Source organism: Trachemys scripta, chromosome 7, assembly GCF_013100865.1.
Source record: "Trachemys scripta elegans isolate TJP31775 chromosome 7, CAS_Tse_1.0, whole genome shotgun sequence".
In the NCBI taxonomy this organism is placed as follows: domain Eukaryota; kingdom Metazoa; phylum Chordata; order Testudines; family Emydidae; genus Trachemys; species Trachemys scripta.
This window is the reverse complement of record NC_048304.1, coordinates 124,182,650-124,208,186: the sequence shown is the minus strand read 5'-3', so window position 1 is coordinate 124,208,186 and position 25,537 is coordinate 124,182,650. Positions and strand designations below refer to the sequence as shown.

Sequence of the window (25,537 nt, the reverse complement as noted above, 5' to 3'; positions counted from 1 at the left end):
GGCCCAGCCACAGGGGAGCTGGTGGACTGAGATGGACATTGTTTACTTGAGGTCCCACAGAACAGATAATGGTGGGTGAGATCATAGAATCTCAGGGTTGGAAGGGACCTCAGGAGGTATCTAGTCCAGCCCCCTGCTCAAAGCACGACCAACACCAACTAAATCATCCCAGCCAGGGCTTTGTCAAGCCCGGCCTTAAAACTGTGCTTCTGTAAGAGCCTGACGAAGCCTAGCGTGTGTTGAGCTAGTCCACTAGAGAATCATAGCCTACTAGTGCCACCAGCTAACGGAGCTACCCCGTTAGCTCAAGAAGTAGGTGGGTCTGTGGTATGGCTCCAAAGGTCTCAGGTTCAAACCCTACTGAGGGGTGTTACAGACCCTGCTGCTTGGGAAGGGAATGCAATTTCCATCTTTTATTCAGAGATGCCGAGGCCAGAAGGACCCATTGCGATCATCTCGTCTGACTTCCTGTAGGACACAGGCCAGAGACCTGCCCCCACCTACTCCCTACCGCAGCGCTTTGAGAAAAAACATCCCAGCTGGCTTTAAAAACTGCCAGTGATGGAGAATCCACCACGAGCCTTGGGAAGTTGTTCCAGTGGAGAATTACAATTCTAGGCCTTATTTCCAGGCTGAATTTGTCTGGCTTCAACTTCCAGCCTTGGATCATGTGAGACCTTTCTCTGCTAGACCGAAGAGGCCAGTATTAAATAGTTGTTCCCAGGCAGGTACTCACAGACTGTCACCCCTTCACCTGCCCTGTGCTAAGCTAAATACACTGAGCTCAAGTCTCATTGTGAGGCATGAATCATTCCCGGGGCTCTTCTCTGACCCCTCTCCAATTTATCAACATCCATCTTGAACGGTGACTATCAGACCTGAACCCGGATTCCAGCCGCAGTCGCACCAACATCAAATGCAGAGATAAAATCGCCTCTCTGCTCCTACTTGAGATCCACGTTTCTCCATGCAAGTGCCCTTTGGCCACAGTGTTGCACGGGGAAGCTCATGTTCTGCTGATTATCCACCATGACTCCCAAATCTTTCAGAGTCACTGCTTCCCCCGTCCTGTATGGATGGCCGACATTCTTTGGTCCTAGATCCATACATTTACATTTAACCATATTAAAGCACACATTGCTTGTTTACACGTAGTTTACTAAGCGATCCAGATCGATGGATCAGTGACCTGTCCACTCCACTATTTACCACTCCCCCAATTTTTGTGTGATATGCAAATTTTGTCATTGATAGATTTTTGTTTTATTCTAGGTCATTAATAAAAATGTTAAATAGCGTAGGGCTAAGAACCGATCCGTGCGGGACCCTACTAGAAATACACCCGTTTACAATTAATCTATTTAATGTGTGCTATGTTAATTGTATATCTTTCTATTTTTTAATCAACATGTTGTGCGGTACCAAGTCAAATGGCTTACAGAAGGGTGAGTGTATTACATCAACATGATCACCTTTATCAACCAAATTTCTAATCTCATAAAAAAAAAGATATCAAGTTAGTTTCACAGGATCTAGTCTCTATAAGCCCATGTTGATTGGCATAATTTTATTACCTTCCTTTATTCTTTATTAAAGGAGTCCTGCTCCACTATCTTGCCCAGGATCAATGTCAGACTGACAGACCTGTAATTACGTGGATCATCCTGTTTACCCTTTTAAAATATTCACAGAACATTAGCTTTCTTCCAGTTTTCTGGAATTTCCCTGGTGTTCCAAGACTTATTGAAAATCAACATTAATGGTCCAGAGAGCTCCTGCACCAGCTCTTCTAAAACCCTTGGATGCAAGTTATCTGGACACACAGATTTTAAAATGTCTAATTTTAATATTGTTGTTTAACATCCTCCTGAGAGATCAGTAGAATGTGAAGAACGTTATCATACAATGACTACATTTTTTGTTCCCCCCCAAACACTGAACAAATATTTATTGAACACTTCTGCCTTTTCTGCATTATTATTGATAATCCTACCATTTTCATCTAGTAATGGACCAGCACCATGGTTAGGATACCTTTTGTTCCTAATATACTTTAAAAACTTCTCATTGTCCTTAACTCTGCTGGCCATAGACTTCTCCTTGTGGTCTTTTGCTTCCCTTATCAGTTTTCTACAGTTCCTAGCTTCTGTTTTATGTTCATTACTATCAGCTTCCCCTTTCTTCCATTTGTTATACATAATTTCTTTTTCTTTTTATAGCTGCCTTCACTTCCCTCTAAAACCAGGTAAGTTTTTTAAACCAGTACAACTTTCCTCCTGGATTATGGCTTTTTGGGCAACTAGCGAAGTGTTCTTAAGCAATTCCAAATTATCATTCCCATTTTTCTGATTACATTCTCCTTCCAAGCCAGACTGGTAATTGTTCCCAACCTTGTGAAACTGGCCCTTTTAAAAGCACCAAACGTTTATTGGCTCTTCTCCTAGAACGGCCTTAAATTCTCTGGATTGCTAAGAAGTCAAAGCGTTTCCATTCTCCTTACAGGGAGTCAGGTATTGTAGGGGCAGAAAAACACTCATCTGCCGCCGGTATTTGTTTCAACACAATCCCTGCTCGCATGCTTGGAACGCCAGCTGCATATTAGATTACACCGTCCCTGGAGCGTGTCCTTCACTGATTTGTCAGGGAGCCTCATGATTGCAGACACGCGGCTGGTGCTCTCTCTCACTGTAGGATCTCTGCTCCAAAGCCCCACAGCTGCTCTTGCCAAGCACAGAGGGGAGGGGAGCAGCCTGCTAGTTGGTTACTTTGATGTGCAGAGAAAAGTTACACAAGCAGAGGGCTATTTTCTTCAAACCATCTAACCCTTCCACCAACTCAGGGACTCTCCTAGGCCATGCAGTGTTGCTGGTGTGACAGGGTGGCCAGGAACACTTGGATTTGTGGTTCTGGAAGCAAGAAATGCTGTTTGAGTCTTTGTATTAGAAAAACACTTCCCCAGGAATCGGCTCCTGGCGATGTTTTGCAGTTATTCCTGTCTGGTAACCCATAAAGGCAGCATTCCCGCGAAACTCCTCTGCATCTTCCATCCATCCAGAAGGACCCTGAAGCACTTAAGTTCTCTCTACATAGGGATTGTTTCATCCAAAACTCCACTGTAGAGACCTCTAGGGTGGAATAAGGAACCTGGTTCAACAGTGGACCCAAACACTGCACAACCGGTTAGGGAAGAAATGGGGAACACCGTACCCAACCGAGACGGCAATGGGATTCTGCCACAGGTACCTAAGCTGCAATCGGATGGTTTTGCAAAAAGGGCTATGAAAACCGTGCTGACTGTGCAGGCGGGACCTTGCTTTTCCATTCCATCACAAACCCAGCACCTCCCGCAGCCCAGGACCATGCTGGGCCGTAGGCTCGGCCCTGCCTCACAGCAAGAGTCACATGTGGCTCCAGGGGAAGAGGGCAAGAATTCCACAAGCCCGGAGGTGACCGCCATGGAGAAATACACAGATTCCTCCCCTTTCAGTAACCCAGAGCCCAGGCTGTCAGATGACGAGTATTCGGGGCTGGCTGAAGGCCCTCACCTTACTGCCGAGGTGAGAAATCCAGGCTCAGGAGGAAAAAACCCCCTTGGACAGGACTAGCAGAACTAAGAGTCACACCTCAGAGCCCACACGGGGACAGCCAGAATCATGCTCGGCCTTTCGTGCTGAATCCTCCTCCGTGGGGAAAAAGAGACGTGCGTTCTCTTCCCCAGTGGAACCAGTGCGTTTGGAACCACTTGTTTGGGACACCGGCGCAGAATTGCAGAGATCCGTATCTGACTGGCCCTATGTGGCAGAAAATGAATGTGTCACAAGAGCCCTGGAAGCCACTTGTGTTCATCTGAGCTTTTGTACTTATCTGCTGGGCCGATTCTTTCCTCCTGCTAAGGAGCGAGTTGAAGGCATTACCCCACCAACCTCACTGACATTTCCCGTGGACACACCTCCAGGCCTTGCGCTACTTAAATCCTTTACCCAGGGTTGTAATTTCACAACCCTGACAGCCAAGTCAACACAAGTCTCACCACTTTGCCACTGAAGTATTTATTGTTGCATATATTATTTGTGTGATGGTAGCGGTTAGAAGCCCCAACCAAGATCGGGGGCCCATTGCTCTGGGCATTGAAATAACCATAGTATGAACTTAGAAGCTAAATACACAAGACAGCCAAAGGGTGAGAGGGGAAACCGAGGCACGGGAGGGCACGCAGGACTAGCCCATGGTCACAAAGCAGAGCAGAGAACAGAACCCAGGGTTCCTAGACCCACACTGCTTTTTCAACAAACAGCTGTTTTCCTAACTCACTTCAAACGGATGTAAATTACAGCACCATTCACATCACTGATCAATTTATTTATTACAAACTTTCTTGTGAGAGTTACACTTGTTTATATAGCAGGTCTGAATCTGCCCAATTTGCCTCCCCCAAGAACTAGCCCACGTGCTGGTTTTCAGAGACCATTAACATGCAAATTTGAAGTCAGTTTTAGTGATAAGGACATCAAATTATGTTAATTTGAAGCCAGGGTAAAGTTTACTTTATTCTTATTCTTTTGAACTGCAAATAAGACACACATTTTTAGCAGCGAGGGTCATTAACCACTGGAACGTACCACAGGTTGTGGTAGACTCTACATCACTAGAAATCCTTAAAATTGAGATTGGTTTTCTTTCTAGAAGACATGATTTAGCACAAGTTTCCAGGCTTGATGCAGGAATTTCTAGTGAAATTTTCTGCCCTGTGTTATGTAGGTGGTCAGACCAGATAACAACAATGGGGTTTGCTGGCCTTAAAAAAAAAAAAAGAAAAAAAAAATGAAAACCAGTTTGATAATTTTCCTCCAAGACGGAACAAAACTACTCCGGTCTACCCATTTTCAAACCAAAAAGATTTATTAAAATGATACAGATGAGAAGAGGGGATGAAAACACAGCTTGCGATATAGGATCTTAACTCTAGAATTGCTAGGAGTGGCTGCAGAGTGAGTCCTTGTTGCAATTTGGCCTGGCTTGATATTTGGCGGCTGGTGCAGGTATGCACACAGATGTGAAAGATGCAGGGCTGGCAATCGGTGGAAAAATGTGCTGGGCCCCAACAGAACCTTTGAAAGAAAGCAGGGGGTTGTGTAGTAACTAGAAGAGGTTTGATTCTTTGCATGCCAGGGCGGCAGGTACACTGCCAACCCGCAAAGTGATTGGAAGTCGTTTAAACAGATGACAATAGTTTCCTCTTCCAAATCTGATATTGTAAGTGAAAGATTTGAAGGGTTAAAATGGTGTATATCTAACCCCCACTCCCCCAAATAAAGAACCACTGGGAATTGTGTCCCCAAAACAGAAGGGGATTGAAATCGACAGGATTCCTGCTCCCAGCACTTCAGAAAGCAGGAATCTTAGCACTTTCAAATCCCCTGCTGGCTCCCAAGAATGGAGGCGGGAGGGAGATGGATAGCAAGGAGTGCAGTGTGTGTTTCTTTTCTCACCACCCCAGGAGCTGGGTTCTTAAAACCGGTGACGCCATTGTTTTAAAAGGGGCTGCTAAGTAAAACAAAGAGCTACAAGGCCACCAGCAAAGGGACATGTAAAAAGGAAAGGTATTTTCAGGGGGAGGGTGTGAAAGTCAAATTTTAGGCCAGTTATAATGACAACAGCACCCTAAGCACCGTGTGGTATGTTGGTGCTGCGATATGTCAATTACTCACTCGTTATTGAACAGCTGGATTCTGATTAGCTTATAAGAGAAATTTGTGCTTTTCCAACCAGGATCTTGCAAGATTATCTAGAAAAGCACAAATTCTTTACGGTCGTCCCCAATCTGGTTCCCTCTTTTAAACGGTAAGATGGGTTTCAGCTCTTACACACCTGCTGCATTCTCTGACTTACAGGATGGACTGGTGTGCCCAGCCAGGGGCCATCACCCAGGAATGGGCAGTATGCTGGGGTTTAACGAATATGCTGTTTTCTGACTGGCAGAGCAGTCTTTTAAGCTTCATTCATCAATGGCTGCTAAGTAACTAGCTAACCACCGGTTTTGTGTGCTACATTAAGAGGCCATATTTATCCTGACTGCAGGGCAACATGGGAAAGGACAGTTACTTACCTTACAGTAATGGTGGTTTGAGATGCTTTGTTCATAGGCAGACCATAAGAGGGACTCACATGGACAGAGACTCAAAGAAGAATTGAGACTTTTTGTATTTAGGGTTACATCCTCCACACCAGAAATAAAACAACAGATTCACAGCTTAATATCACACTTGTATTTAACTTATTTTCTGAACAGTTAAAATAATAAAAAACCCACACGGTTACCATGATCCTAGTTCAAGTGAACATTAGTACATTAACTACACGTCACTGTAACATAATCACAAAATTCAAAGCACTCGTTACTTAATCTAGAGAACAAATATAGCCGAGTAACAAACAGAAAACTCTGGAGCCCATGTTCTTTCTACCCCTTCCACTTCCACCCCCACCTCCATTGGAGCAGTTGAAAAGTGATGCAGCATGCGCTGGATGATGGGGTGCTCAGGGGGATTAAAAGGCTATGCTGTAAAAGTAATTACAAGTTACTGGATCAATTACATTTCGTGGGTTACCAGTGCCTTTTGCATCAGAACTATGGATGGCACGAGCAGCCCAGCTTCTCATGTCAGAATACCAGGGAAAGGAGCTGAAAGTGGGGTTACACTCAGAGGTGACAACATAGAGTTCCACATTGATCGTCTCAATGAGTTTCACAGCAGGAAAAATCCTTTTTACAAGCCCGCTCACTAGCACAGACATCAACTTGGGTCCTGACGATCAGAGATGGGTCACCCTCTTCCAGCAGTAATGGTTCAGCAAGTAGAACTTTACTAATAATTTAATCGGCTCTGCAGTGCTAACAGGATCAACACATTTTACCAGTGAAGTCAGCAACTAGGATTCAAAGACACGCAGGCAGCATCACGTTGAGTCAGGAGGATCAAGTTTTACCATGTCACTCTTCTGGCCATAACCATATAGGAGTCACTTGAAAAGGAATTTGAGAACTTCTCAGGGTGGTCCACTGCTCAAAAGTAACCAGTAGCTAGGGGCAGTATTGTGAGGGGCCTGTGGTGGGCAATGCATCCCTAAGGTTACGTCCACGCAGCAGCTGGGAGTTGTAATTCCCAGCTTGGGCAGACGGATACGCTGGCTCGGGCTAGCTGTGCGGGACCGGACCCGAGGGGGCCTGGTGGGACTCCGCTCAGGCCCGGCTGTAATGCGTGCATGTCTCCTCAGGCTGAGAATTACACCTGTCAGCAGGTGCGCGCGCACGCGCACACACACACACATGGCTTGTCTACACCTCAGCGGTGCAGCAGAGCAGCACTTAGTGAAGATGTTACTACGCGGCCCAGAGACCTTCTCCCACCAGCATAGGGACTCTACCCCCTAGCTAGGGTAAGGGGAGAAGCCCTCCCACCGACATAATGCTGTCTACACCGGGGGTGAGGTGGGTGTAATGTCATCGCTTGGGTGGATTTTCTGTGTTTAACAGAACTGTAACTGGGCAAGAGCTAATGGGGACTGAAATCTATTTGCGTGGAAGTTGCTGCTGGGACTGGCAGACAGAAGAGCTGGCCACCAGGCTGTTTGGAAGGGCACCTAGAAGACGATTTAACAGGTAGCGAGTGGGTAGATTCCTGATCCAGATTAGGTATCACACGTTACGACAGGGTGCCCAACCTCTGACCAACCGAGGGCTGAGCTGGGAACCTGCCAGCAGCAGCCAAAAGGCCAAACCTTATGTGAAAAAAGCCCCAGAACGCAGCTGGCAGTATCTTCAACACAGAGGTGCAGCTGTCAGAGCAGGCCATCTTCCATCTCAACCCAAGTGATGGCTGCTTGGCTCAAGACGGAGCATTGCATGCAGGGACCTGTAGTCTCCCTAGGCAGCATTCCTCCGTAGTGAGGGTAGGACAACTGCAGACCACACGGACGAAAACCAGCAGGCAGTCACGGGAGAGATTTCACATGCAGGCCCTGCCTCTGGAGGTGCAGCTGGAATCACCTGAAGTTACCCTCTCTGGAAATCTTGCTGCTTGTGGTGGGGTGGGGGGAACAACAAAGCAAAGCTCAGCAAGATAAATACATCCTGCATGCCGCACGAGGCCCCCGGTAAAGTTCCCTTTGGCAGCTGGTATTCCCAATGACTATTTCAGATTGTCCTCCCGACCCCGGAAAAACGGGGAGTCAATCAATCCGGCAATTCTAGGAAGCAGCTGTTTCTGACAAGGTTTTTTTACCCTCTCCTACACAGAAGAATCTCCTTCCTTCTAAACCAACTGCACACTGGAGAGCAATGCACAATCTAGACCAGGGCCATGACCTTTGTTCAGTGCGGTCCCCACCTTTGCAGAGGGGCCACTCTCCCCTCCCCTTTCCAATCACCTGGGCTGCCTCCCCTCCCGTCCCGTCCCCTCCCCTCCTGCAGGCAAGAGCTCATTTGCAAATGAGCCATATCCCTGCAGTATCCAGGCTGGCTCCTCCCCATTATCCGCTGCTGAGGAGGAGGGGCAGCTAGCATCATCCGACCAAATGCTCCATGGACCAGTTCAGGAATCCCAGGTCACAAAAGCAGACCTAAAGGGGAGCTGAAGGACATCAACGGACACTTGAGTGCAAGGCCCAATCCTGACAGGTGCTGAACACCCACAACTCCCAACCGGACTTCGGGGTGACGAGAGTCTCAGCATCAGGCCCAATGTTCTGTTCAGACAGTGTGGGGAGGAGAAAGAGGAAAAATATGCACCTTACTCTCCAGCTTTTGAGTGTACAAGGATTAAAATACAGAATAAAGGATCCTTTCAATGCAGGAACAGGTGGATGGGAAGGGGAAGCACGGCGGGCCACAACCTCTTCCAGTTCAGAAACAAGTTTACAGCATTTCGATGCTCACAATGATCACAGACCTCAACTCTCGCCACCTGAAACCCTCGAGGCAGAGGGACAGCTGCAAAGGTTCTCTGGGCTGCAAATTCCTTCACGCCCGTTTTCAGTTTGCGTATGTTGAGGTGAGCAGCTTTCCTCCTGCGATCAGAAACGGGCGTGTTTGCAGCAAGGCTCCCTCCTGACCTCTAGCTGCCCTGGAGTTGCGAACAGGTGGCGTCAGCGTTGTAATGGATTGTCTTGCTCTTACGTCCCACCTCCAGTTTCCAGTCCCCGGGTCCAAAAGGCAAGACTATCGTGGGAGAAGTGACAGTCTCGATGAAGCAGATGTATCTCATTTCAAAGGGATGTGCAACATCTGAGTCCATGCACACCGCTAGTCCTTGCTTCTGGCTCCTTTCTCCAGACTAATTTCATTTTTCTTTTCCTTTTAAATGCTGCATTTACTCCAGCCCTGCTGGGGATTACACAGTCAATTCACGTTGAAATCTCCACGCACAGCTCCTTAGTGGACAAGGTAGAAAGCCACCTTGACATGAAGGTCTAATAACCACATTATTCCTCCTACGCTGAACAGCAGATGACCCCAAGGCTGGGAGCGGTGGCAGATTTGAGTTTCTTAGATCAGTTTCCTTCTTAGACATCAGAAGGAACTTGGAGGCTGGGGTAGGACTTTGTACAACTTGAGGGTTGGGGCAGGATTCTTCATTGAGCCATTCTGTATTAAAGTCCCCAGACATAGTCCCTCCTGACGAGTCAAACAGCCCTCTACCACACGCCAAAAAAATAAAATAAAACTATTGCAGCAGTTGCTCACACACTGTACCTTACAAACAGATTTATACAGCAGAATTACAACTCTGGTACCACTTAAAAACCCAGCAGTGCTTAGAAGTTTCAAAATAGCAGCATGGAACAGCAGGGCTAGGACAACCAATGATGATTTGCAACAGTGTTGACTCCATGTTTGGCCAGGAAGCATGCTGGATCTCCCCAAGTCCTCACAACTAGCAAAACAAACTCCACACTAGCAGGCACCGCCCCCAAGGACACTGATAAAACCGTGAGAACCTCTGTCGCATCCAAGGCGAAGAGTCACGATCGTCTAGCACCGCCTGTAGCCGAAAAGTGACAAGACAAACGGAGGAAAGAAAAGCTGTTACGTCTGCAGCCAGCTCCATGCAACTGTCCACTCTCTCACAGCCACACTGCAGTTTTGTAACAACCGCACCAAAAGGAGCCGTGTTCAAACAACATTACGGATGAGACTTGGAACTCCACTTCAGCAGGAGCAATTCAGAGTGAAAAATATGATCCACACGTCTCCGCCCATGCTTTGGGGATCCAGTATGTCTGATCACCCAGCAGCCAAGGACCTCCGCGATAGTTCAGCCTAGTATTAAGGATACGCTTTCGGTCTTGCCTCAGCCTTTCGTTGCCTCTGCCAGTCTGAGTCAGGCCACGAATGTTCTCTGAACGGAGTTCGTTTATTTTGCTCTTTTTACAATAGTAATTTAAACAAATAGAAAGTAGGAGGCGTGTCAATGACCAGCTCTGACTAAGAGAGGCTCTTTAGAGTCGCTCTGGGTCCTAGGCCTTCCTGAAGACACATGGGAGCTGGGGGTTTCTTTTCACACAGATTCTCACGCTCCTTTGGAGCTGTTCTGAGTACTCTGAGCTCTGCCAGCTACCTTCCAACGTCGCCACTGCCTTCCCCTCTGCTAGCTCCTCGAGTCACCTAGTCGCTTACAAAACTGTCGCTGGTGGAGAAAGGACGGCAAAGCTAGTTAGTGACGCAATCGTGACCCCCAGCAGAGCAAGGCTGGTGAGAACGTACCAGTCAAATCTCCCATCTGCCAAGTTCCAACCTCAGAGTTGAGGAGATAAAGGGCTCTAGTTTCCCAGTGCAGGATGGGACTAACTCCCAGTGAAGGCGATGGGTGTCATTCAAGACCTGCAGTGGGTGAACTGGGCCTAAAGTTTGTACCAGAAATTTTGACAGACGTTAAACTGAGGTTGGAATGACTGGAGATTGTTTTATTTAACCCTTCCTCTTCCAAAAGCAAGGCCTCTCAGGTGGCTGTTCCCACTGCAGTGGGGAAGCCAGCGCCTGCAGGGTCCCCCACTGGCTCTTCCGGTCTAGCTGACTGGCTGTGACATGGAGAGTCGCTCCTCACGCCCTGCCTGTCAGCGGGTGCTCTCCATTCTGAGCCAGGGTGGTTCTCAAAGGTCTCGGCTAGTGTGTGACGATTCAGGGTGATGATCAGTACGCGGGTTAATTATCGTCCAGGTCCTAAACTGCGGTGCAGAGAAGGTTGGGGCTCAGAAAGGTCACACGACTCATCTCCCTCACCCGCACTGGGGATCGGCGGCGCCAGCCCCAGAAATACGGCAGAGCTGGCCTGGAGGTACAGCCGGCTGGCCAAGACAGCCAATCCCACCGGTTAAACCAATGAGAAAACACATGCGGCCTGCCCCAGACAACTGGCTGTATCGGTCCTATCAGCCACAGGACCCAACCCAGCCATCCCCTCCTGGGTCACAGTGCACAACGCTGGCCACTGTCGGAGACAGGATATTGGGCTAGATGGACCTCTCATCTGACCCAGTACAGCAGCTCTTATATTCTTATTTAGGGATGTGGTCAGCCACAAAAGCCCTCCAGAGCTGGGCCAACAAGGTCCTCTGCAGCTCCCTCTTCCATCCTCTGGCTGTGACATCTCCTGGGGGACGAGGGAAGAGGGTGCCAGAGTCTTCTCCCCACCCCAGCCTCATGTTTCTATCTAAGCAGAAGTACAAATCTTAAACCCTTAACAAAATCAATACTGTCTTCAGGGCCAATAGCAGGAGAAACGGAACCCTGCCCTGGGTCCAGATAATGTCTTTGATAGCGAAATACTGCCCCATACCCTTCAGGAACTGATTCCCACCCCCAGGCAATACTGGACTTGGGACTTTGGCAGAAGCCAGTTTAACCTTTTGTTGACTGGCACTGCCCAGACTGGCAGCCCAATGACTGCGGAGGGAAATTGCAATACACATCCAGCCTCCAAAGGGTTAGCGGGACAAGCAAGAGAAGAAAGCAAAAAAGGCGGATTTGGCTCCAAACTGTCAGCTTCAGATGCCCAATAGCTCCACGAGCCCCGGTTTCCAGACACAACGCCCAACGGCAGCAGGGGCTCTCACCTCCTCTCCAGCACGGCGTTTGTTGCTTTTCAGAGTCAGCAGTTGCATGGTCTTACAAAAGCCCGGCAATGATGTTGTTTAATATTCGAAGCAGCAGCCCCTTCCCCCCAACCCGGAAGGACTCTCAGCAGGATGCACAGTGGCAATGATTCTTCTGTTTAACACCAAAGCAACAAATTCTGGCAACACGTTAAATATATTTATAGGACATCTGTGACTGGGACAAGAGGGAAAAGACAGGGAAGTGGGGAGGGGAGTGGCTAGGCAGAGGGGAAAAGGAAGAGGGGTGGTTTAAAAATGTTAATCGTTCATGAAAGACCAAAGACATCTTCCGATATAGCAGCACTTCAGCAGTCAGCTGCACTGAGCAGACCCTGTCGGAGATCAACCGCATGCCAACTTTGTTCCAGAAATGAATCCGAGAGCCTCTCTCTTCCGCAAGGATTGGTTACGTGGATAGTTCTTTTGTCCCGGCATTGGCAGATAATTTAAATACTGCAGCTTAAACGAGTTCTGGAAAAAAAAAAAAAGGAACAAGAACCACCCTTTTGTGCATCAAACTCATCATTTTAAGGAAAACCTCTCTTACTTCCCGTGTCTTTCGAGTGGTTGCAAGGTGCTGGGTTGAGAGCTCTGGAGAGTCCAGGTGTATTTATACACTGAACCGGGAGAGTGCAGCACAGGCTGTGACACAAACCGCTGCTCACGTGCACGGTTACGGAGAGCCTGCCTCACCCTCACCAGTGAAACAAACTGCCACCCAGGGCCCCAAACGCAAGGGTGGCAGATACGCTAACCAAGTGTGCAACCCAAGCCCATCCTAAGCAGCCCCACACCCCTCCAAATCAAATCCAGCTCGATGATTAATCTAGTCAGGCAGTAAGTTCCCCCATACGAGCCTAGAAGTGGTAACTCTCCTTGCTGGGATAAAAGCTAGAGGGTTAACACTACACACACACAGGCAAGGCCTGGTCTAAGCAGCCGTCAACTCATGCAGCTAGGGCGCTGGGCCCTATTAATAGATACTACTATACATCAGCAAATTTCCATGTAATCAGGCTGGACTCGCTGGTCTGCGCCTCCTCCACTGGCCAAATCCACTATCCTGCATTCCCCAACATTGGGAGAACGGCGCCATCACTACCTAGGAGGAAGTGCAATTGCCATGATTTGGCAGAACCTTCTAGCTTGGTGACAACTGCCCAGTGTCAAACCACCTGCACCCCCATGTTAAGCAGCCGCTCCTCCATTCACTCTGAAGAACCCCTCCCCCTCCTGGCTGGGTGGGAACAACTGCTGATTTCATTGTTGGGGAAGCTGGGCCAAAAGGGGAATTGGGTGTAAAGACTGGAGGTGCCACATGCAGTGTTCAACAACTCCTGCTCGAAGGTACCAAAAGATTCTCTGCCTCCTGGCAGGATAACTACCACCAGCCAAGATGGGAGATACTGACCATCCAAACGAATCATTCCAGCTCAACGTTTGCCTCTTCTCCCCAGTGCCCACATGCCCTTGTGCCTCGTTTTTACCTGTGCGCGCATGAGGTACAGTGTACTGTTATTTATCTGGAGATGTAGGTGTACGTTCTGGACGGGGAGCGGGTCGATTCTGCTTGGGCAGCTGGGTCATTCAGGAAGTCCCACATGAGGATTGTGTCATCGTGCGAGCTGCTGATGATCTGGAATTCGTCGAACTGGAGTCGAAAGACTCTCCCAGAATGCTCCTAACCGGGAGGGTCAGAAAGACAGCAGGGATTACTTTACAGACTGCCTGGCTGCTTTGAATGCGTGGAGAACATTAATAATTGATTCGGTTTTTGGTCAGTAAACCCTATATGGCTACTGTGTGCCATTGTCTCTGTGGAACAAGCTAAGTAGCGTAAAAGTACGTCTGCCATATTTGGAACCTGGCCCTTCAGCAGGGAGTGCACACCAGAGTAGACACCTGCATGGAAGCATTGCTCCCCGAGCCCCATGCCCTTAGACCGAGCTCTTCTCATAGGACAGCTCTTCTCTAGAGTGGCTAGGGGTGGCTGACAGAGCAGTAGCCTCATACCTCCTACTATACAGTTCGGCACTGCCTCCATAGCATTTCCACCAACAGTGGATTATAGGGGAATAGGGGAAAGTTTGGCAATTGATTGCCTTCTATGATGAGAACGATCTGTGGATATGGGGAAAGCAGTGGCTGTGATATATCTTGACTTTAGCAAAGCTTTTGATACGATCTCCCACAGAATTCTTGCCGGCAAGTTAAAGAAGTATGGATTGGAAGAATGGACTATAAGGTGGATAGAAAGCTGGCTAGATCGTTGGGCTCAATGGGTCGTGATCAACGACTTGATGTCTAGTTGGCAGCCGGTATCAAGTGGAGTGCCCCAGGAGTCGGTCCTGGGGCTGCTTTTGTTCAACATCTTCATTAATGATCTGGATGATAGGATGGATTGCCCCCTCAGCAAGTTCACAGATGACACTAAGCTGGGGGGAAAGGGAGATACGCTGGAGGGTAGGGACAGGGTCCAGAGTGACCTAGACAAATTGGAGGATTGGGTCAAAAGAAACCTGATGAGGTTGAACAAGGACAAATGCAGAGTTCTGCACTCAGAATGAAAGAATCCCATGCACTGCTACAGACTAGGGACCGACTGGCTAAGCAGCAGTTCTGCAGAAAAGGACCTGGGGATTACAGTGGATGAGAAGCTGGATATGAGTCGACAGTGTGCCCTTGTTGCTAAGGCGGCTAATGGCATATTGGGCTGCATTAGTAGGAGCACTGCCAGCAGATTGAGGAAAGTGATTATTCCCTATTCGGCACTGGTGAGGCCACACCTGGAGTACTGTGTCCAGTTTTGGGTCCCCCACTACAAAAAGGATGTGGACAAATTGGAGAGAGGCTAGTGGAGGGCAACGAAAATGATTAGGGGGCTGGGGCACATGACTTATGAAGAGAGGCTGAGGGAACTGGGCTTATTTAGTGTGCAAAAGAGAAGAGTGAGGGGGGATTTGATAGCAGCCTTCAACTACCTGAAGGGGGGTTCCAAAGAGGATGGAGCTCGGCTGTTCTCAGTGGTGGCAGATGACAGAACAAGGAGCAATGGTCTCAAGTTGCAGTGGGGGAAGTCTAGGTTGGATATTAGGAAACACTATTTCACTAGGAGGGTGGTGAAGCACTGGAATGGGTTACCCAGGGAGGCGGTGGAATCTCCTTCCTTAGAAGCTTTTAAGGTCAGGCTTGACAAAGCCCTGGCTGGGATGATTTAGTTGGGAATTGGTCCTGCTTTGAGCAGGGGGTTGGACTAAATACCTCCTGAGGTCCCTTCCAACCCTGATATTCTATGATTCTATCTATGAATTGATCCCAAGTCTCCTGCTTGACACTATTGCTACTGCTGAAGGAGGAAACAGCTTGAACTGGAAGAGACAAAGGGGACCATTAGAAAATCAAAATGACATTGTAATGATTCCTCCAGAGCAGTTCTAAATGTAGCCACAAGAAAGGCCCTTCTTTAGAGACAGTTTGTATTCTTATAGGCGGCGGAGTGGAAACAGTACGGCAATCTACGCCAGATCCTGCACATGGTAAAGCACAACTCACTACACTTTCCCACGTGTGCTGGCTAGCTGTTATCAGTGTTCCCTGGTGCAGGCATGGGCGGCAGCTTCCCTGGTCAAAGGGAGTGCAGACAAAACCAGTGCAACGCCTCCCGACTCTTGTATCAGTACGTGGCTCCTTGTCATGCCTTCCACGCTGCCAGACACGGTGTAAAGAAAACCGAATGTCATAAGAGATTCTAACCATGACAGCTAGTTTTAAGATGAGTAAGTCACAAAAAATGAAAGTTCTCTCGAATATAGTCATCAACAGAACAGTTTTCCACCACACAGGAAGCTGCTGTTTTGACAGAGCAGGACTCTGAAATGCAGCTCCTTTTTGAATGCAAAGGGCCATTTCACAGTTGTGGTAAGGCAAGTTCTGTTTTGTTTTGAATTAATTTTAAATAAGGTTGGTCTTACAAGTAGCATCCTTAGTTTTAAAATTCTAGTTAATTAAACAGACAGACCCTCCAAAGAGTCTGGTTTTGCATGTATTCAAACAGGAAGGGTGTTTCGTGTGCCCAACAGAATAGAGCTCCTGCTGGGGAAAGTCACTACAAGAGCAGGTGTCACTAGGAGACTGAAGGAGGCAGGGAATGCAAAAGGCCACTTTGAAAACAAACTTTTCAATCAGTGTTTACAAGATCCTATGCACTAATCACTGTACTTGCTCTTTAAAATCCCAGGCGCAGCTGGTGTGATGCAGGCTTCACATTGTAAGTTAAAGCCAAAAGAACCTGGCCTCCTTAGCTTGAAATGTAAAGCTGCGCCATGCTTATTTCTCAGCTTGGGAAGCTGCTGTCAAGCTCATGCGGCTGCTGCTCCATCCAAAGGAGGGGAAAATGAAAGGAACTGGCATGCGGCGAGCACTCGTTATCTGCAGACTTTTCTCCTACTGCTTGAAAATTGAACACAAACGGCAGGAGGCTTGCAACGTTTATTGCGAGGTTTCATTTTGGAGGCCGAGGGAAGGAAAAAGAGCACGAGTAAGCGGATACTAGGATGCTCTGCAGTTACAGGCATGAAAGAAACTAAAAGTAACGCTCCATGCCCTCTGTCTTCCCCCTTAGCTCACTTGCGCCTACAAACAGGGACTGCTAGGTATTATTCACAGATTCCTACAATGTTTTCATCCCACAATTTCTGAGTTATAATGCAATTATTCAGGGTACCTGTATTTTTCACTGCCAGCAAAAGGAGATGGAATTGCACTAGTTAAATTAAGCCTCCCAAGTTAGCAGCAGAAACAGACAGTGCCCAAGCAGGGTCTAAGATTGGAACAGGATCAACACTGTTAATGTACGGAAGTCTCAGATTCTGGGTCTGTACATTCACAGGCATAGGGCCGCTCCATGGTTTGCAGCTGACATGTGCTCAAAATCCCTCAGACTTTATTACCCACAAAAGCGTATGCCCAAATAAATCTGTTAGTCTTTAAGGTGTCATCGGACTCCTCGTTGTTTAAATAGATTTTAGTGAGGAACTTAAAATCAATTTTAAAAAGGGATGAAAGCCCTTCTTTTAACTGCCCCTTTTAACAACAATCGCCTGGCAACATTAAAAAACTGCCAGAGAGAAGAAAGAGGCCCAGGAAAAGTCTGGTCACCCAGCAACACACAGATTATGGAGACTCATCAGAGGGTATCATCCCCTTGAGGTCAGACCCTCAGCTGGTGCAAACTATCACAGCTCCACTGACTTCCAATATCTGAAGTGGTGACAGGGGTGTCGAGGAGCGGAACATTCTCCCTTGGGACTGGCACGGAGCTGATGCCCTGGCGTATTGTTAGGGGCTGCTGAAGAGGCTGTAAAACTCATTCCTTGGCTGTGTTAAAGGTCCCATGGCCCTTTTTGCAAGGCTCTGGTTTGAAAGTCTTTGCGGGTGAAAGATCCCATAATCCCTTATATTCAGACACATCTGCAAGCCTGCCCTTTGGGGCCTATCATCATCTGCTTCAGCTGAACTTTGTCTACAACAACTCAAGCTTTCATGGTGTCATACAGCCTTGACAAAGTCTGTCCTCCCCCCCCTCGCCCCCCCCCCCCCCCAACCAAAAGCTCTTACCACGAGGGTTCGCAGACAGAGGGTCCCAGCTGGAGCGCGAGGGTCCAGAGCAGCGACAAGATCCCACACTTTAATTTTCCTGGAGAGGAAAGAGGGGACAAGCACCAAAGCTTTGTTACAGAGAAAAGTGTCAATGGTTCACCAGCAATTCAAGTTAACAGCTTAGATAATACATCCGGAACCACAGAGAAACCTTTCTGCTCTTGACACCTGGCTCTCACATGCTCTCTTGGGTAAAGCCTGCTGATCTTACAGGGGGAAGTATATGGTTACCATACAAATGAATTACATAAAAAAGCAGGTGACAGTAACTAACGTAGAAACCCGGGTGAAGGTTAATGTAGACACTTACTCCTTAATGGCAAATGGGCCAAAAGCAATGAAATGGAGTGATCACAGCTGTGTGAGTGCATTTGGGTTTATACACAGATAATGTGACACATTATATAGAGCCTCTTGTTGGACAAGAAGAAAAGCGTGTCTAAGTCTGCACAGCCTGGATTCATCCCCTCCTTCTACTGGTACAAGCGCGTCCCTTCCTCCTAGAAAGTAGGCAGGCAGGCTAGGATTGCTCCACCTGTGCAAACTACTGCTAAGGGCAGCCACAGGCAGGTTCCACAAGAACCACGAGAGCGCAAGCATTTCAGAGAACAGGACACATTCAGTGAGGGAGGAAAGGCACGTCTCCACGTCAACCCAGGCATGCCACTGTACTGGTATCCGGCTTGCTAGAGGTTTGGGGTTTAGCTAGCAAGCTGGGGTGATGACACCAATGGCTTTAGCATCAGACTGCACCAAATCGCGATGTCAAATTTATTACAGAAAATCAAACGGGACTGGCCTGGAGATTTCCCTCGTCCTTAAGCCAGACGGTCGCCCCTAGAGTTCAATCCCATGCGCACCTCCCCTGCACAATGTAGTGACTATCTCGTAGTATGAAGGGTGCTAACAAGAGGATGGGGGAGAATGAAGTGTGGGGAACCCACGCACCCCAGTTTAAACCAGTCTGAAGGCTTAGGGATTCTATACACTAGTAGAGGGACCCCTGCCCAGGAGAAGGAAGCTGACTTTGTGGCATAGGGGACGTGCTATCCAAATTAGCTGCACAAGACCCCAGTGTAGCTCAGAGTTATTCAAGCCTGGAAAGGGAAAGTCAGCTCTTCCCCAAGGGAGCCTGGACACCAGCAATGTACCAGGAAGCCAGCCCACCAGAGCAAATACAACCTCCGAGTGAAGAAAGCCCCTTCCCCCGCCACAGAAATCTGGCTAGCTGCAGTGGAGAGTGCTGGAAAAGGACCCTGCTCTTTGGAGTCCCTTTCACAGCGCAAGCAGCAATGCTTGGTTAAGCACATTGCCCTAGATTATCGACAGGAGTTTCCAGACCAAGACACTCACTGGGCACTTTTCAGTCTGCCTGTTGTACTTTGTTGCCTTCTCTGACTGGCTGTGCGTCTGCTCATTCACTTCTCTATACTACTCAGTTATGTGGTGAACGGCAGCAGCTGTGCAGCAGTGAGAACCACCTGGCTACACTACACTACAGGGGCAGGTCTTGAGATGTTCCCCCAAATATATCCCCCCTTCCCCACGCACACCCCAACACCTTCCCTTGGCTCTGAGTGACCTGGTTCAGCTGAGCTCACACACAGCAGGTGCTTCCAGTTACGCGACGCCTGTTACAAGTCAGTGGGAGTTGAGGCCTGTCCGGCAGTTTGAAATTGTACCCCACCAGGTGGGTTGCCAGTGACAGGGGACCGACTCCATTATTTATATCGAGGTAGTTCCCAGAGCCTCCTGTCCCACCAGGATCTCACTAGGCTGAACACACACAGGTACAGTCAGTTTCTGTCCCAAAGAGCTTACAGCCTAAAGAGACAAAACCCAGACAAGGGGCGGGGGGAAGGGATCTACCACACAAGCGAAGTGACCAGGGACGATGGACACGTCTTAGTTCTATTGATCTATCTGTTATTTAGTTCATTATGGGGCCAACTGGCGTAGAAAGAAGGCAATAAGTAGAGCAAAAGAGGAGGTCACAAGGAATCCTGAGGTGGAGGGGTGGCCGGAGAGAAACATGGAAGCTCAGAGAGAGAGACGAGCAGAGGAGTTGGTGCAAATAACCAACCGGCAGAGCAAAAATACTGTCCAGAGCTCGAATAGTAAAAGTAGTTTGCTGTCACCGCTGGTGTCCAGGAGCTGTGAAGTTCTTGCCAGGAGTTGTGGGGGAACAAAGGGGCTTGGTTGGGTCTCTCCCTGCTCTATTACTGGTACGTCTGACTATTGCTGGGGAAGTCTCTGTTTTGGAAGGCTGGCTCCGCCCTGGAAGGTCTTGCTCCATTTCCTCCAGGCTCTGACAGGGTGGAGAAAGGGGCTGTTGGGGGATAAGTGGAGATGCCTGCCACCCTTTGGTTAGAGTCTAGCTCAGGTAGGGCATTACTGCTAATGACTCAGGCGCCACACAAAATGCAGAGGGGCAGCCCATGGGAAGACTTGCAGATCCAGAGGAAACACTCTTTATGAAGCGGTCCTGTATCGTGTACGCTGCTGTTGGCAGACCAGCACTAGGGTAACCACTTACCTCCACATGTAGGGCAGAAGGGGAAGGGAGCAAGCTAGACATGCACGCACAGGGATAGCTCAGTGGTTTGAGCATTGGCCTGCTAAACCCAGGATTGTGAGCTCAATCCTTGAGGGGGCCATTTAGGGATCTGGGGCAAAAATCTGTCAGGGACGGTACTTGGTCCTGCTGTGAAGGCAGGGACTGGACTCGATGACCTTTCAAGGACCCTTCCAGTTCATATTAAAAAAACAAACAAAAAACAAACAGCAGGAATTGTGGGAGCTGTAGAAAAAGCAGCTTCAGGTCTGGCCACTGCTAAACACGAGACACAGACCTTATGGACTCAGTGCTCTGATCTACTACATTCCTGGGCAGAGAACTAGCTGATCTGGTTGTCAGTGATTCAAGCATGAGGAGATCTGCCATGTGAAACTGCTGGAAAACACACCACAGAAGACCCGTTCCAGAAAAGGGAATGTAACGCACTTCTCCTATATTGGCCATAAGTGTGAGAACAGCACAACTAACAACGGGTTTAATTTTTTTTAGGGGGGTGGGAGGGTGAGAAGAGGGATGCTCGGTGTCTGAACCTCATTAACAATCTCACCCATCATATGCCCCGCTGACTATCCTCTTGTTATCGAAGCGTATGCATCTCACCAACTCCTCATGGCCTTCCAGTACTCGTAAACATGCCCCGCACTCTATATCCCATAACCTGGAAGAGATTAGGAAGAAGAGGAGAGAAGGTCTGAAAATCTATTATTGCAATGAAATGTTTGGTCTCAGACTATAATTGGCCAACGCGTTCTTTGGAAATAAAGATTCTGATGGTGCTAATGTGGAAGATCTTGAATTCATCACCCCAGAACCCCCACTTTTTTCCTGCAGCTCAGTGGGAGCATATTTTCCAAAGAAAACCCTGTTACGTTATGTTACGTTCAGGTTCTAGTGGGTCAAGTGATTTGACACATGGCAAACCAGCGACTCTGAATAGTTGGCACTGGCTCCTAATCTGTTCCATCACCTTGCAGCTCTGGTGGAGAATGCACAGCATCACTGCCACAAAGCGCCTCTCTCCACCGAGGAAACAGCTGCAGTTTGAGAAGGGCTCAGCTTGCTGGGATGTTTTACACAGAGGCAGAGGTGTAGCCTTAGTGCATAGGGGTGCTGGCGGAAAGATTCCTGTTTTAAGGCCAGAGAGGCCAGTAGATCATCTAGCCTGAACTCCTGTATAACACAGGCCAGAGAATTTCACCCAGTTACCCCTCTATTGAGGCTAATAACTTGTCTTTGACTAAAGCAGATTCCAGAAAGGCATCCAAGCCATCAAGAGATGGAGAATCCACAGCTTCCTTTGGAAGCTTGTCCCAATGCTTAATCACCCTCACGGTTAAACACTGGTGCCTTATTTTTAATTGGAATTTGTCAGGCTTGAACTTCCCGCCATTGGTTCTGGTTATGCCTTTCAGTACTAAATAAAGAGTCCTTTAATATCCACTAGTTTCTCCCTGTGAAGGGACCTCTACACCATGATCAAGTCACCACTTGATCTTTCTTCTCTTTTCTCTGATAGTTTAGTTGGAACAATGAAATACCCTGGCCTCAGTGACTTCCTGTATTGAGTTACTGGGTTTAAATGCCTTGAAACATGATGGGCTAGATCCTCAGCTGAAAAACCAGGGCAGCTCTGGTGATGTCAATGGCGCTATTTGACTTGCACCAGCTGAAGAGCTGACCGGAAATCCCACCCAAATCGTTTTCAGATAGAGTCTCTCTCTCAGGAAGACAAACTTTAATTTCCTAGCTCTTTTATATGCTCTATATTTACAGAACTGGAAAATCATTTAACACACTCCCTTTTGAAAAACAATTCTTAGGGATTCTAAAGGTTTTCAACCTCTAGGACATCAAATTTCAGAAGTTACAAACTTCAAATTTCACATCATGTTTTACCCAATTGAAGGTCAACATCTGGTATCTCAAGTAAATTAAAATCAAACATACATTAAGTCATCCACATAGATTACTCAGTAAGCTGCCCTCTTATCACCTTCCCACCGATACCCGCCCTCAAGCAATGCTTGTGGAAGGCTGGTGAGCAGGTAAACCTTTCACCATCCCTTGAGGGCCACTGGACTTGGGTTCAGCTAAGATTCACTGCCAACTTTCATGAAATTCTAGCACAATTTATCTATCAACTAGGAATTGTATTCCGTGTAAAAATAAGAGTAACCGTATTCCTCTTTAGGTTGATTACTGTACTGACATTTTTGTTGGTTATTACAAGTGGTATTTTAGTTGATTTTCTAAATGCTGTGATATTTAATTATTTCCTACTCCCATTTCTTTTGGCTCTGAGTTTCAAAGTACTGTACAAAAATTGATTTATTCAAATTCTAAGAGCACAATCTTTGCCGCACTTAGGGGCGTTTTAGAAAAACAGCACAATGTAATCACCCCCCCCCCCATTTCACTGGGTAAAAGGAAGGAGGAGTCAGTGATCCCTCAACCTGGCTGGTCCTTCTACTATGTCATGCCATCAAGCAGACAGCATGCAAAATTTGGCCCAGCACAATTGGTTCAATCACCTTGTGGTGTCACAGACAGGAGTGTCAGCTTCCTGTGGGATTCAGAGTAGGAAAAGATGGCTGGTTGTGGGGAAAAGCACCCAACAAACAAAAGCCTCTGTATTCACCACTGACAACAGAGGACTGGTAAAAAAGGAAAGTAGATTGCTGCTGCTCAGATAGTCCGTTCCCAAGTTTCAGCTGCAGGGCAAAGTCCCCCTCTAAACCAGCAGGTGAAGAGTAAAAGGGAGGCAGCCCGACCACCCATTTGTATGATCCAACCACTTACCACGGTCAGTTTCACGTTGACTCAAGTGTACTGAACAACACTAGTTAAAGAGATAATGGTACATCCCTCTAGCCGCAGCTGCATGATTTACCAAGAAATTCCGACTCCCAGCATGAAAGGGATTAAATCTCAGCCTGCCATTAGGGCAGCCAGGAAAGTGCAAGAGGGAGAAAACTGAACTTCATGCTCTCATTCCGTTGTTCCAAACTATACCAGATGCCAAGCACCACAAGGGGAGTTTGGTGTGAGCCCAGGAGATTTCTGCAGAGGATTAAATGCTTCTTATTGCATGTCTGACCCTTTAACTAGACACATAGGCCAAATAAAATATCACAAAAGGACATCATGCAAAGTGGTGCTTGCCAGCTCTTTCACACACCAAAACTGTCTAACCAGTCTGACTGGCTGATTAGTATGGCACTCTTGAGATAGGGAGGCTACAAGGCAAAGCAAGAAAAATGGCTTTCGATACCCCTCTTCAGTAGTTCACAGCATTCGATAGCAAAGGCAGCCCAGTTGCAGGAGAAATGGGTGCAGATCATTTTGGTTATTTAACTTCGGCATGTCCCAAGCGAACTGGAGACAACGGCCTTGCGTGAACCGAGAACACCGCGTGCAGAGCTCCCCGATGAGAGCTTGCCTCTCACCTGATAGTGTTATCTGAAGAGCCACTCACTACTAGCCGATCTCTGTACTGCAGACACGCGATGCCTCGTTTGTGGCCATTTAAGGTGCGCACGAACTCGCAGGTACTAGTGTTCCAGACCTGAGATGGGGAGAGAAAACACACAGGGCCCACTTATTAAGAGGTAACTAACGGAGGGGAGGGACCTGCAAGAGAAACGGGTGTGTCCAGAATATTCAAAATGTCATCACAACCTCGAGGTCACAAGTCAAATTCAAGCCATGATTGCTGACGTAGGGAAAACTACCTTACCAGTGATATATGGCTATAGCCTTCTACAGTGAACAGACTGACTCCTCATACACAGAGCTTTTATCGTATTATATTAGGACTTGTCCCCAGATTAAACCATAGCACTTTTGAAACTAATTTACAGTTTATGTATGAATTGGCTTTTTTCTGAGTTTGAACATCACCAACTCTTATGTTCTCAGGAATCTGGTCATTCTTTTTGGTCAACACTGACAAGTGCTGTAAATAAACAGCCTTTGAAATTTCTCACCTTTATAGTCCTATCACCTGATGCGGACACAATGTACTTGTCATCAAAGTCCACTACGTTGACAGCAGCTCTGTGTCCTACCAGGACCCTTCGCAGGGTAATGTCTGTCGGGGAAGCCATGTCCCAGACGGCAATGGAACGGTCTTTGGAACAAGTCACCATCATGCCATTGTTAAAGCGCAGGTGCAGTACTGCTTCGCAGTGGTGAATCAGCGTGTTTAGCATCTCGCCGGTATTTACGTCCCACACCCTGAAATTCACACAATATTTCAAACCAAGGGAAGGGAAAGAGGGTGAAAAAAAAACGACATTTCATTTTTCTGCAGGAAAAGAAAAATCAAGTCTTTGGTTCGATTACAAGCCAACACCACATACTAAACCTAGAATCTGCTGAATAGTTAGTTCATGACAAGATATAGCACATAAACCAGCTGATTACAAAAATATTAAAGGAGTCCAGCAGCCAAAAAAACCTGCAATGCAATTAGCCCCATAAAAACAACACAGCAAAGCGTTTTGTAATTAAGTGACTGTGTAGTGCTGATGAAAGGTACCAGATTGACAGCCCTGGAGACTGAAGTCCCCTGTTAGCTCTGCCTGCAGCTCTCTCCACCCCCAAAGTTATGCCTGTCTACCCAGATCTGGAGAGACCCAGTGCTAGAGGCAAGTTCACCCCCAATGGCCCATTCAATCTTCGCCCTTTCTGCTGGGACTGCCAACAAGGGGCACAGCTTTCTATAGTAGCAGAAGACCAGAGTATGCTTTTTCTTTGTAAGCAAATCTAAAAGAATCATTAAAAAAATTACACTATTGGGTTAGATCGGGTTCTAACAGCAGCAAATTATTTATCCTGAACAGACACAAAGGAACACGACGACGTTTCAGGAATTTGTTGACAAGGCACAAATTAATATAGAGTTTTTATGTCAATTGACCATTAATAGGTCTAGTCTATTACACACAAAGGATAACTTGTGGTTAAAAGAATCAGGTACATGCTCAATTTAAAGAGCTTCTATGACGTGAGTCAGGGACATTAAAGTTTAAAAAACAACACAGTTCCTTTTGGTGCATTGTTCGCGAAGGTCTTTATCTCAAGGCAAAATTCCTTCAAGCAGTTTCCTGCAGCACTATCATACCCTGAACCCCAGCTACACTAAAC

General features: G+C 47.5%; 1 protein-coding gene across 11 annotated transcripts in view; it reads right to left on the bottom strand.

Annotated features, from left to right (window-relative positions):
• Positions 1-4,880: 4,880 nt before the first annotated feature.
• Positions 4,881-25,537, bottom strand: part of BTRC (beta-transducin repeat containing E3 ubiquitin protein ligase) — a 165,477-nt gene continuing 144,820 nt past the window's right edge. For all 11 annotated transcript variants that reach the window (XM_034777860.1, XM_034777863.1, XM_034777864.1 and 8 more), the window contains 6 exons: positions 24,376-24,625; positions 23,836-23,954; positions 20,937-21,047; positions 17,770-17,848; positions 13,641-13,834; positions 4,881-12,624 (listed from right to left, as the gene is read on the bottom strand). In XM_034777860.1, coding sequence (XP_034633751.1) covers positions 13,673-13,834; positions 17,770-17,848; positions 20,937-21,047; positions 23,836-23,954; positions 24,376-24,625 — 721 coding nt within the window. In that variant the 3' untranslated portion in view covers positions 4,881-12,624; positions 13,641-13,672. The remainder of the gene's footprint in view (positions 12,625-13,640; positions 13,835-17,769; positions 17,849-20,936; positions 21,048-23,835; positions 23,955-24,375; positions 24,626-25,537) is intronic.